The sequence below is a fragment of the Adiantum capillus-veneris genome, chromosome 4 (assembly GCF_014529385.1).
Source record: "Adiantum capillus-veneris isolate H3 chromosome 4, ASM1452938v2, whole genome shotgun sequence".
NCBI lineage: Eukaryota > Viridiplantae > Streptophyta > Polypodiopsida > Polypodiales > Pteridaceae > Adiantum > Adiantum capillus-veneris.
The window spans coordinates 45,304,332-45,317,778 of NC_140934.1; the positions used below are offsets into that span (position 1 = coordinate 45,304,332).

Consider the following 13,447-nt stretch of genomic DNA (forward strand, 5'->3'; position numbering starts at 1 on the left):
CATTGGGAGGGTTCTAGGGCAAAGATCAAGGGGGAACATTAACCCCAAGTGGGATCCCCAGCTTCTTATAGAAGTTGACCTTAAGTATGAATTGAAAAGAGTTGTCCCCATTAAGGATTCAGAAGGAAAACTGCTTCATCTTCAATCTGTGGCTTACAAAAATCTCCCCGATGCTTGTTTCCAATGCCTAAAGCAAGGACACTTTATTAAGGACTGTCCTGAGCTCAACCCTCAACCAGTACAAGAAGCTCAAATTCCACCTGAAAAAAAGTATTTTCAGCCTGTAGCCAAGAAGAATAGTGTGAGGAACTTCAAATCAAATAAGCCTTCCTCCTCCAAGAACAGAAACAGCTTCATCCCTCTTCTTGAAGAAGTCTTTGACCCTTTTAGTTATGATAACAGTGAGCAGGCAGAGGGCATTAAAGACCAGAAGTCTGAAGAAGCTGGAAGGAAAGACTCTACCCAGCATAACCCTGGAGTCCCCCATGACCCACCCTCCAAGCCCTTTCAGAACTTAACCTCTCCTCTAGATAGTCCCATGAAAGAGGAGAGAGAGATGCACTCTACCTCATCAGATTCAGATGAAATGGAAATCCCTAACACTCAGATCAGAAATAGGCAGGAGGATGAGGACAAACTTTTTGAAGCCCAACTATTAGAACAAGATACAAGTGCTAAAGGGAAATTTGGTGTGGGTGCTACCAAGTTTGTTGATGCTCAGATGACTCTCTTAGATGAGGAAAGGATACCTCTTCCACCCAATTTCTCAATTAAAAGAAAAAAAGAGGTATCTAAGGATCCTACAAGGGCCTCTCTGACATTGGCCAAACCTACCAAAAATAGCAAGAAATGAAGTGCCCCGACATAAAAATAGTGTCGTTGAACTGTAAAGGATTAACTGATCCTCTCAGAGCCCAAGCTATTAAAAACTGGTTTCTAGACTCTAACCTCAAGCCAGATTTTGTATGTTTGCAGGAAATAAAAGTCAAGGGTCAAGCTTTGATTTCTAATCTGCAGAGACTGGGTGCAGGATATAAGTGGCATGTCACCTCTCACACTCATGGAAAAGGAGGAGCTGCTCTTGGAGTTTCTGGTAAATATGCTAACCTGGTGAAAAATGTTCAAACTGATGCTAGAGGTAGCTGGGTGGCTGTAACTATTGATAAACCTTTTGACTTCACTCTTGTGTCCATCTATGCTTCTAACTCTACTGTGGAAAGGTCTGGCATGTGGGAGGATCTGTCCAAGTTGACAAGTCCCTATGTGTGTGCTGGTGATTATAACATGGTCGAAACTGTCAAGGACAAATGGCAACAGATGGGGCAAGCCCTAAGTGGTAAAGAAAAAGTCAGTTGGGATAATGCAGTATCCAAGCTACATCTTGTAGATATTTCAGAGGAAACTGGTATGACCTGGTCTAATAGGCAGTATGGCAATTGCTTCAGATCAGCTAGGTTGGACAGAATCTATGTAAGTACCGAGGTAATGGATACTATGTGGCAGGTAACTTGCAGTAAGGACAATTCTCTATTACTCTCTGATCATGCTCCTGTCATTGTTGAAATTCAGAAAGAAGCATGCATGTATAAAGCTGGGTGGCCCCATCTTGATCAATCATTGTTTGCTATAGATGTAATCAGAGATTTTTTTGATCATGCTTTTGCTGTCAATGCTTCTGCTTTTAAAGCCTGGGACCAAGCTGTGAAACTCTCTCAAAATCTTTTAACCGAGTATAAAAAAAAAGCTAGAGACCTAAGGAGTAAAAGAAGGATGATGATAAGGAGAAAAATTGATACTTTAGAATCTGGCCAAGTCCCAGGGAGTCCTCCTAGCCCCTTCCTAAATGAGCTTAAAGACAATTTGAAGGAAGAGGAGCTCTTAGCTGCCAAGGCCTCACTCCAGTGGACAAGGGAATTCTGGGCAGGAAAGATTGACAGACCTGATAAAAACATGTTCAATCTGCTAAAGAAAAAAAAACTAAAGACTTTATTCCCTTTTTGAATAATTCTGAAGGGAATGTGGTGGATTCTCACTCTATGAATCTGAAATTTGCTAAAGACTTTTACTCTGACATTTTCTCATCTCCCCCCAAAAGAGGTGTTGATCAGACTTCTGCAAGGGCTAAAATAGCTGGCATAAGGAAGAAATATGTTCCTGTGCAGCTAGCCAAGCAGATGGATCAACCTCTGTCTGAGGGGGAGATAATTGAGGCTATTGATTCTCTTAAAGATGGCAAGTCACCTGGTTCAAATGGTTTACCAAATGAATTTTTTAAAACTTACAAGGACTTTCTGGTGCCACATCTCTTGTCCATTTGGAGTGAGGCCAATAGGGTAGGAGCTCTGGCTACTTCAAGGAACACTGGTATTATTAGGCTCATTCATAAAAGGGGGTGTAAGGAGGACCTTGGGAACTGGAGGCCAATCTCCTGTCTGACATCAGTGTATAAAGTGTTTTCCCTGTCTCTGGCCAAGAGGTTGAGCCTCATTATGCATCAGATCATTTTACCTGAGCAAAAGGGATTCATAAAAGGCAGATTTATCTTAGATGCTATAATCACACTTTGGGAGGCCATTGACTTCTTGCAGGACAGTGAGCTTGATTACATTTTCTTCAAAATAGACTTTGATAAGGCTTATGACAGGATGGAATGGGACTTTGTTTTTCAATCTCTGCATGACATTGGTTTTGGCAAAAGGTTCATAAAATATGTGCAGATTCTTTTTGGCAATGCTTTTGCTAGGGTTTCTATTAATGGAGATCTCTCAGACTCTTTCCCTCTTATGAGATCCATTAGACAGGGCTGTCCTATAGCTCCTTTGTTGTATGCCATAAGCTCTGATTCTTGGGGATGGCTAATGCAGGATGCTCTAGACAAGGGCCAAATAAAAGGCATCAAAATCCCTGGTTCTCATAAGGACTTGGTCCTCCAGCAGTTTGCAGATGACACCAATTCTCTCATGAGTAATGATAGTGAATCAGTTGAGTCCTTTTGGAAATGCTTAGATACTTTTTGCCTGGCAAGTGGCTCTCAGATCAACCATACAAAAACTGGGTACAGATGCTCCACAGATCAGATCCCATAGATCATTATGGATGTTGGATGTATGCAAATAAGAGAAGGGAAAATCTTCAGGCTCCTTGGCATCCCAATGGGGTTCAGAGTCACCTATGCACAGAGATGGGAATGGGTTGTCAATAAATTCAAACAGAAATTGCAATACTGGCAATACCATCAGTCTTCAGTTTCATCTAGAGCTGTTGTGTTTAATCATTATTTATTACCTTCTCTTGTTTTCTTTTTGTCCTGTTGGTTTCCAGCTCAATTTCAATTGAAGCAAATAACTAGTATGGCTAGGAACTTCCTGTGGGGAGGAGGCATAGGTCAGCACAGAGTATCCAAAGTCTCTTGGGACATTTGTTGCCTACCAAAGGTGAAAGGGGGTCTTGGCATTCTCAACCTTAAACATCTTGCTGTAAAAATGGCAGCTAAGTGAGTTAACAACGCAAATGCATGTGGTTTGTTGAAAATCATGTGAGTTCATACTCCTTGCGTTTATAAACTCCCTGGTTACTTCTGCCTCACGTCCTTGTTTATTTTTTGTGTCCTTCTTCACCTTTTCGCATTCAACCCTTTCGTGCACCTTCATTTTTGTGTCCGGACTTCTCAATCATCGATCCCATCGCCTAGACTTCATTTAAGATACAATGTCAAATAGTGTTGAGGAAGGTAACACCCCCAATTTTAGGACAATAAAGATGAGCGCTTTGGATCACAAACGTGGGTGGCTCGTTTCGTGCGCTGAGATATGGCATGCTCCAAAAAGAAAGTCGTGCCACTCTCCGACGAAGGATGCACAAAATGCGGTTGCCTTTCTCAAATGCCTCGCAACAAAATACTAAGGGTATTGCAAGGCGTACCCAAACGGTTATTCGGGACATCTCTCCAACAAGCATCGATCTCGGATCGGAGACGCTAGGACACTTGTATACGCTTGTATAGTGTTAGAAAAAAACTGGGGTCTAGTGTATTTTAATCAGTTGAAATTATAAAATCCCGGTAAGATTTGTAAATGTACACAAGTTTTAGTGTAATTATCGGCAAAAGCTTCAAATTTTGACTTGAAAACCGGGGGAATTTCAAGTTACCCCTTATTTTGTTCGGTTAGAAAAAATGTATTTTTCTAGCCCTGCGCTTGTACTTCTCCCAACTTAAGGCCACCTAAGAAAAGCGATGAATTGCGACCAGTCTGATGCACTGTTTTCAGCTTGGGAGGGTGCAATCAAAAGCTGAGCGCAAGGGCTATTAGCTGTAGAAGCGATGTCGCGAACACTGAAGGCTGCAGGACGCACGAGATGGAACAAAATTCCATGTGTAACAAAAAACGCCATGAATAGGGAGACGACCATGGGGCATAAGTAGAGCCAACGAGCCACCAAGGCTAGAACCCGAGATCCAGCAAGATGCATTCAATCGTTGCTTGCCCTAACCAACCCAACACCCGCTTGATTGTGTCTCAAATCCGGAGCAAAACGGCTTTATTTTAGGCAGTCCACGAGTCCCATTAAAGGGGGCCGGTTTTTTATTGGCCCCTTTACCCTAAAGCTTCGATTTACTTTTTATTGAGAGGGGTGCGATTCGCCCATAGTCCCAGGTGAATGCCACAGTGGAAATGTCAGGCCATCATGGGGGCTCCCCTGCCTCTTCCAAGCCTCACGTGCTGGTGCTCCCATTCCCTTTGCAAGGCCACATCACGCCCTTGATGCAGCTCTCCAAGCTGTTGGCGGCCCGCGGCTTCGACATCACCTTCGTCACCACCCACTTCAATGTGGCCAAAATGCTCAAGGCCAAGAAAGCAGGCCTCACTCACCTCCACATGGGCATCTGCCTGCAAGGCATTCCTAACGGCCTCCCCCCCTCTCATCCGCGCGATTCCTCAGGCGATGCCGAAGCCGCTATGGCATCTTTGCTTGCTCTGCATGCTCCCTTAGATGAGCTTGTGAGGCAGATGGTGCAAGAACAGGGCCTTCACATCACCTGCATCATCTCCGACTCCTTCCTGCTGTGGAGCCAGGATGCGGCCAACAAATGTCGTATCCCACGCATCTCCTTCTGGCCGCAATCGCTCACCGCCTTCACCTGCAGCATCAGCCTTCCCCAAATCAAGGCTGCGTATCCCAATCTCGACCCTTTCAACCATGAAGGTGGTTTACCTACATGCACACATACACATATATGTATTGCTGATCTTGAATTCATGTCCACAACATACCCACATGATGTATATTTATATGATGCACACATACACATACATGTATTGCATGTACATAAGGCAGATCTTGAATTCATGTATATAGATATGATGCACACATACACATAAGGCAGATCTTGAATTCATGCCCACATGATGTATATATATGATGCACATACACATTTACCACATACATACATCTGGTAAATCCCAAGACATACTCATGCACATGCATCTTGTTTGTATGTATGCACATGGATGTTTCTTGTACATATTGATCCCTTTCCGACTTCCTTTTTGTTTTCAGTCTACAGAAATGAAACTTGTAGAGTGCAGAGTTGTATCCCTGGCATATCGGACATTGCTGTATGTAAGCTTCCCTTTTTCTCTCTCGACGGTGACCTGGGTGTCAATTGGCTATGCTGCTATCTTCAAGTGCAAATGGATCGTGTGCACGAGCCCCTTTGCATAATTTGCCACACTTTTCCTGATTTGGAACAAGAGGTTCTCACACAACTCAAGGCACCCCTTCTCTGCAAGCCAATCCTCACTTTGGGCCCCCTCCTACCGTCCGGCTTTTTGGGCGGACAAGACGGCAACGATGACAACGGGACTGGATCCAGCTTGCACGATGAGGACGAGGAGTGTTTACAATGGCTTAATGGCCAAACCCCACGTCAGTCCTCTATATCTCTCTAGGGAGTTATGCTGTCCTTGACAAAAGAGATTTACTTGAGATAGTAATGGGTCTAGAGGCTTGCAATGTGCCATTTTTATGGGTGATTCGATCACTTACTTTTGAACTAAACTTAACCTTACAAAAAGCACGAGGCAAGATCATAGAATGGGCACCTCAATTAAGGGTTCTTTCACATGAGGCGGTGGGTGGCTTTTTCACTCATTGTGGATGGAACTCTACCATAGAGAGTCTAAGTTTGGGAGTGCCAGTAATAGGATGGCCACAAATGATGGATCAAAACCTGAATTGTTGGTTTCAAGTAGAGAAGTTGAAGGTGGGGCTGCAACTAGAATTAGATGCATCAGGAAAAATTGACCATGTGGGTGTGGAAAAAGCTATTCGCATTATTATGCAAGAGAAAGATGGCCATCATATGCGGATGCAAGCCTCCAACTTTGCATCTTTAGCACAACATGCATTTAAAACTTGCCTTGCCTCTAACTTGGACTCCCTTGTTCAAACAATTCTTTCTCCCTAGCCGATCTTCAAGGCTATATCAAGTGAAACAATTCTTCCTCCCTAGCCAATCTTCGAGGCTATATCAAATCGTGATATAAAACGTTTGCTAGTAACTGTGGGTGTTCTAAATGTAGTGTAGTTGAAGGCCATGAGGTGAGGAACCTAGTACCTACCACAATTTCTCAAGATGAAGATTGATGTATTTTTCATGTTGAAGAGTAAACCTTATTTGAGAGTTGATTCAAGAACATATTTATTATACCACCTCCCTAATATAATTATTCCTTGTATTATCAATGCCACTCTCACCGCGCCAACTTTTGCATTTCTCACCTCTTCTAAGAACTGGTGAACTGGTTATGGAAATGTTCACTTCATAAATTGTTATCCTTTTGATTATTCCTTAACATGTCTTTCTAGAGCAATTTTAGTTGCTAACTCTTCTTATGATATATATGCATTTACTCTCATGTTTGCAATGGCCTCCTTTTGGTCCTTTGTAAAAGAGGTAGACACTACTTTTCTATATTATAGGGAGATACCCCTCTTCACCCACAATCCAGAATCACTGGGAATTTTGTATGTGCATAGACTGTCATGGTCTAACTATGGTTAATATTAAGAATAAGTGATCTTGCCAAGGATACATGAGGTGTTTGATAAACTCACACATGCAATAGACATGTGTGAGTATCTTACAAACAATAGACATGTAGTCCGTGCATCATTGAGTAAGAATAAGACTTATAGGTATACCTAAAACCACATGCAATAGACATGTGTGAGTATCTTACAAACAATAGACATGTAGTCCGTGCATCATTGAGTAAGAATAAGACTTATAGGTATACCTAAAACTACTTTCTGAAAAAGTTTTGGACATTATGAGTTTTTGGTTTTGTCTTTTGGTTTAACATGACACTAGTGGGTCCACAGTGTTTTGAAATTGTATATGGCAAGTTTATCGTTGTTTTTCTTTATGAAATTTTAGTCTAAAGTGCATCTAAGGATAACCGCTTACAACATTTGAGGAAGGTTTTTTATCTCTTTAGGCAACACAAATTATATGGCAAAGAGTCCAAATGTGATTCTTTGAAGACAAAACTTCACTATTTGGGGCATATAATTTTTGTTGTTGCAAGCACTTATATAAATCATTTTAAAGTGGAAGCCATCTATAAGTGACCTCATCCTATTTTTCTTTAAAGATCTACATTTTTCTAGGATTTATAGGCTTTTATCACATTTTTGTTAAAAACTATACAAAAATTATTGTTCCCATGATAGACAAATTGAACAAAATAATTTAATTAGGGAGATGCTCTATTAAAAAGTTTTTAAGCAATTAAGGTTGCTCTAGCTACCAATACCCATATTAGCTATTGTGGATCCAATGAAATCTCTGTACTTGAGAAATATGCCCCAACAATCAAGCCACTGAATAATCCAAATAGAATACGGTTACAAAAATGATATTGTAACCCTAATTGCAACATGTCAAAAACATCGCTTAAGATACCCTATGGCTTAAGAATGAAGAGAGCTAGTCTATGCAGCTCAAAATTCATCAATCTGATACCTAAATCTCAAGATATAGCATTAAACAGTTTGTGGATACTCATCAACAACCTTATGAAAAATGCAAGAAACTTGTATAAACTTCAAGAGCCTTCACTTGATAATGCATAGAAGTAATTAGAAGTGAAATGTGACAACTAACAAGAGATTAAAGAGCAGATAGAGTTTACAAATACACAAAAACAGAAACATATGCTCAACACAGTTTTCTCATTCATTAAATTTTATCCAAAATAGTTACAAAATTGATCCTCATACTTGGGTCAAAGTTTAAGGATTCGGTACATGTCCATAAGTGTCTTACACTTGGATTCATATACATACCACTTTATGTGATTATCAACTTTAGTTGGACTCATGAATGCAAAGAGTCATTTCAAAAATTGAAAAATGCATTTGTATGTGCTCTAATACTGAAGACACCGAATTGAAATAAAATATTTTATATATCTGTTGATGTATCAAACTTGATATTGGATGTGTTTAGGCAAAATTGGGTGAAGATACATGGACTTTCTAGTTTTCTATGCAATTAAACAATTGGATACGATAGAGAAAATTTACACCTATACAGAAATTTTTCGTGATGCTTTGGAGTCTATAGAGATGACTCATTGGAGATGGAGTTCTTGTCCAAACTAATACTTACATTGTTGGCATTGTCGTCACACAAGCCACGTTAGACATCAACATATGAGGAAGCAACAATGACGTATGCAAGATGCAGAGAGAATTTCAATATATACCAGAGACATGCATTAGTATGCTAGTATTGATGATGTCACGTTTACGTCTAGCCTTTCCCATGCTTATATGTTTGGAATGGGTGACATTTTCTCTCATTGCTTGGTAGATGAGGGTGCAATCTTCCACATCACACTATGTCATGAGTAGTTTAGCACTTTCTCTAGTGAGACTCTTGGTCAAGTGCACTTGGTCAATGGCTCAATCTTTGAGATTTCAAGAGCAAGAGATATGTGTGTGTCATTGTCCAATGGTGCATCATATACACTATGGCATGTGCATTATATTCCTCAAGTAAGATAGATTTCGATCTCAGTGAGACAATTGACAGATTGTGGGTGCTATATACAACTTACAAAACAATTTTTCAACATGCATTGAAAATCACTAGTAATTGCAAGGGGAGCCCATAGTGGCTTGGTCTATTCTATGCATGTATCTGAGGTACGAGATACCATAGTCTTGATTTTGTTATTGGCATGTGATGAGCAATAGATGAGATATTTCTCATTCGTGAAAGAGCTCCATTATGCTCAAGAGATAGAGATTTCAGTTATGCAAGACGCGCCAATAGACTCTATAAAGGAAAAGGTAAAAAGACAGTGCTCTAATGAGACATAGTAGGTGTCATCAGAGTATATGCGGACAGAGGTAGAGTGGGCTTTCACCCTAGAGACCCACACAGTGATTACAAATATAGAGTCCTTTGATGTGCTCATGCTAGAGGCTGATGAGGTGATGCCAGGACACATATTTCCACATATGGATGATAAGGATGTAGCCATCCTAGTATTGGTGATGGCACATCCATACATGATGAGTAGATTCGATGATGCAGTGTATGCAAATAGCATCAAAGTTGCTAGTGTAACTTTGAATGTGCATATTTTATCAGTATTTGGGAGTTACATAATGACCTAATAGTATTAAGGCATGAGTTAGAAGACCTAAGTTAGCAACTGCAATGGAAGCATTTGTAGTAGTCATACAATGCCTAACACTAGCATGATGCATTGTGAACTTATGCATACCATATAGGGATGTCTGTGGGATTTTCATGTAAGCAATAGCATGGATATGCATGCTCACCTATATGAGCCAATATGGATGCATGCAGATTGAGTGAGTGAGCTAGTGGGCTATATTTCTTATATATATACTAGTAGGTATCTAGTAGGACCCACTTATTGGTTCATTCACCTCTTTAAGTGGGAATATGTTGTGGGATGGGCGTTCGGTGTTTGGTTTCCCACTGACTCATCCCCTTTATATACAAAGAATAAGATGATAGAGCTTGTGACTCTACTCTCTACCTGCACAGGTTGTCCATTTCCCTCATCTTAATTGCATAGCATCACACATCATGCTCTTCCATGTCCTACATAGGCCATGCTGGGAGTAACAAGTTGTATCATCTCCAAGGGGCCTCCAGCTTGCTAGCTAGCCAACAAGAATGGCCAAATCAAAGGAGGTAGCCTAAGTTAACCAAAAATTACTTCTTGTTTCAACAAGGTTATATAAATGAGTTAAATATGTTGATCTGAGTGACTCTCTAGTAGCTTGTCTTTTGAGAGGTTTTGGAGGTCACTACCCTCTTTTTGTTTGCATGATAAGTCACAATTGATAGTTTGATGGAGAGACATTAGAATTTTAAGGAGGAGCTTAATTCATAATAAAGCATCCAATATCTACTTGGTACTACCTTGTGGATACATAGAGAATGTTTTCACATGTTGAGACCTTGGAGTTAAGGTGAGCACGAGTAGAGTGCCAAAGAGTTGGGTCTTCTCTGAGAACCCAGGGAACTACATTTTGGAGTCTCCACCCTATCACCCTCTTATATAGCCCTTGGCCTTATATACATTAGGAAAAATATAAACCCTCTAGGGGCCCTTTGGGATTAAAGTTAATTAGAGGCCAGTCAATGAGAAGAGGGTAGTGGACACACTCTATGCTCTCAAAAATGTATGGGGACAAAGTAGTCTTACACTTCTTAATGGGCTCTTACCTAGTGAGAAGATGGGGTTAGGGGGGGGGGGGGGGGGGGGGGGGGGGGCATATGGAACCTCCAACTTCCCTCCTTTTTTATCCGGTTATGAAAAAATCCCAAAATTTTGAAATTTTTCAAAATTTTTAAAACTCAAATCTTATCTTCTTAAAACCCTCCTAAATCTATTTTATGGTCAAATAAGCATTTTTTTTATCTCAAAAAGTCAAAACGTGTACTTAAAAACCCTAAAAATTTAAAATTTTAAAAAACTTTTAAAAAAACTTTTTTTACTATCCAAAGCCCCCCAAAAGTAGTCCTTAGGCAACAAGTGATTTTCTCTCTCTAGAACCCCTTTTCCAATCCCTCCGTGGTCGCAACCATCACACTCATCGTCTACTCCAACACTCTCTCTCTCTCTCTACACCATCTCCACTTAAGATTTGCTATGCATTTATAGTCATATTTTCATCCACGTGTGGAGGAGCAGCCACTATATAGTCTCTCCGGCACATTCAATGCTATACATGCAGATATTGGAGCAACAATGTTCGCACATCTTTACCCAACCAAACTGGTCCAAAGAAGGATTTTCTTCTATTCTCACTCCTATATTGTGCCTACTTCTACACAAGAGTTTGGAACGCTTAAACCCATCAAAGTAACTTCCTTATTAAGTACGGAGTGGCCGATGCGAGATTTTTGGTCGATAGCATCTTTCAAGCAAAAGATGATAATAGATGTCCAAAACTCTTTGAAATACTCTAAAGCTTCAGGTCTGTGGGCTTGAGTTGGTGTTTGCCTATTCATTGTTTTGTGCACATTTTTAAAGAGTTTGGATTTGTGGAGACTACCACAATGCTTGTATGTAAACATGTGCATTGTGAGGAATTACGAAGGCTTTTAGGAGAGGGCTGGGGTTTTGTGGAGGGCATGCACAATGGGGACCGGTAGTGATGTAAGGTTGGAGCTTCAGGTAATGGAATCTGCTATTTGAAATCCCGCACCTCCTTGTACATACATTTCCACTACGATCGTTGGATGTGCAAGCTTGGAGTGTGGACGCCCTTACAGAGTGTAGACGATGCTACTGCAAGCTTTGACATTGCAGTGAGGATGTCCAACGATGCTTTGGAGGCAGCCCAAGTGAACAAGCATTGAACTCTCCGTAATGTGCAAGAACATTTGGTTATTATGGATTTTGAGGCCCTTCAACAAGCACAATTTTGTTTACAAGGTCACAAGGTGAGAATCCTTCCACCACATTTTCAATACATCATAGTTTGTCGATCATTGGATGCTTATTGTAATGAATGTCTACAAATTGGGAAGAGAATGGAAGACAAATTGAAGGTCGAGGAGGACTAGGTCATGGATGGAAACTATGCTATCGCTCTTATAACTTTGTAACTCTTGCAATTTTGAAAACAATCGCTGATGTAATCAACATGATTTGCTTTTGGCAAATCATGTCTTTGAATATAATTTTCTGCATTGAGATGAGAGATCATTTTTGGTGAAAGTGCCTTTTTTTTAATGTCTTTAAAAAAGGGACCATTATAAAAGGGGGACTGCATAACTCATTCACACTTTTCACTTTTGCAACTCTTGAGCTCCTCCACTCTCTATCTACACCCCAGGCTAGACATGGATGCCTCCACAGCCTCTACATCTGCACTCACATCCACCCCTTTGTCACGCTTCATCCTCTTCCTCGAGGACACCAAATACAAAGGGAAGTTGGACCTCCACACCTTCTTTACTCGTCTCCCTGACCTTGACGCCACAATTTCCCTTCACATGGATGCATTTGTCAAGATCTCTGCGTTCATGGAGGAGCACATCATAAAATATTTTATATCTATCTCCCCACATGCAGGGATCTGGGTGCCTTGCAATCTTTTGCGCTACATACACAAAGATGATTGCCCATTCTCCAAGCGTTTGCAACGATTCCAAGAAATTGCCACCGACGCAGGCCATTTCTTGGACGAGCAAGCCCCAAGGGTGTCAGCGCTCAAGAAGCACAAGTTGGGGGTGGAGTACCTTTCTCGTCTCGCAACATTCATCTTCTTGGTGAGCAAGGAACCTAATTTGGAGAGCTACGCCTACCACACCTTGAGGTTGAGTCCTTCATCAAGGACACCAAGGAGCAGGTGGTTGAGCCGATGAATCTTGCAGATGAAGGACAAACACTTCGGCTCGAGTACCCCAGGGGGCTCGAGGAGGTGGTAGAGAAATCCATCATCGTGGCTGGCCCTAATGACATTATAGTTCCACTACCATCAACGGATGAGACTATCCCAGAGGTGGAAATAAGCCACTTCTCCTTAGTGGTAGTGGATGGGGAGGAGTATGTGTTTGTGCATGATTTGGAGAAATCATTTGGCCTGCGCATGGATGAATGCTTGATCTTGCTATGCAACAACACCAAATGTCCCTTGGAAAATACACCAGATGCCCTTAAAAGCAAGCTCTTGCCACTTGGGGACTCTGTTGTTGACACTATTGCAGTTGTATGTGCGGAGGCCCTGGCAGTAGAGCAGTTGCACATGGTGGAGGAAGAATTTCAAGCCACGCAAGCCAAGGTTGAGGCTTCTAGGATGCGTATGCCACTACGCAATCTCCCATATGATGATCCAAAGCTCGTAGTTGTGGTGCATGCGAGCATTGACTTGGATGGAAAGG

General features: G+C 41.3%; 2 protein-coding genes across 2 annotated transcripts; both read left to right on the forward strand.

The window, feature by feature from the left end:
- Window positions 1–4,057: 4,057 nt before the first annotated feature.
- On the forward strand, window positions 4,058–6,088 carry LOC147459077 (UDP-glycosyltransferase 85A2-like). Its single transcript, XM_086509765.1, has 2 exons — window positions 4,058–5,205; window positions 5,560–6,088. The coding sequence occupies exons 1-2, from the start codon at window positions 4,674–4,676 to the stop codon at window positions 5,949–5,951; spliced, it is 924 nt and encodes a 307-aa protein (XP_086365891.1). The 5' UTR covers window positions 4,058–4,673; the 3' UTR covers window positions 5,952–6,088.
- LOC147459078 (UDP-glycosyltransferase 73E1-like) lies at window positions 5,996–6,469 on the forward strand. The gene has a single exon (XM_086511539.1). It carries the CDS (start codon window positions 5,996–5,998, stop codon window positions 6,467–6,469), a length of 474 nt encoding a protein of 157 aa, XP_086367665.1.
- Window positions 6,470–13,447: the final 6,978 nt, after the last annotated feature.

Bases quoted from the DNA above. Each gene is read 5' to 3' on its own strand.
- LOC147459077 (XM_086509765.1), top strand. From the start codon at position 4,674: ATGTCAGGCCATCATGGGGGCTCCCCTGCCTCTTCCAAGCCTCACGTG. The intron at 5,206-5,559 runs GTGGTTTACCTA...TTTTGTTTTCAG, and splicing joins CGACCCTTTCAACCATGAAG to TCTACAGAAATGAAACTTGT.
- LOC147459078 (XM_086511539.1), top strand. From the start codon at position 5,996: ATGGGTCTAGAGGCTTGCAATGTGCCATTTTTATGGGTGATTCGATCA.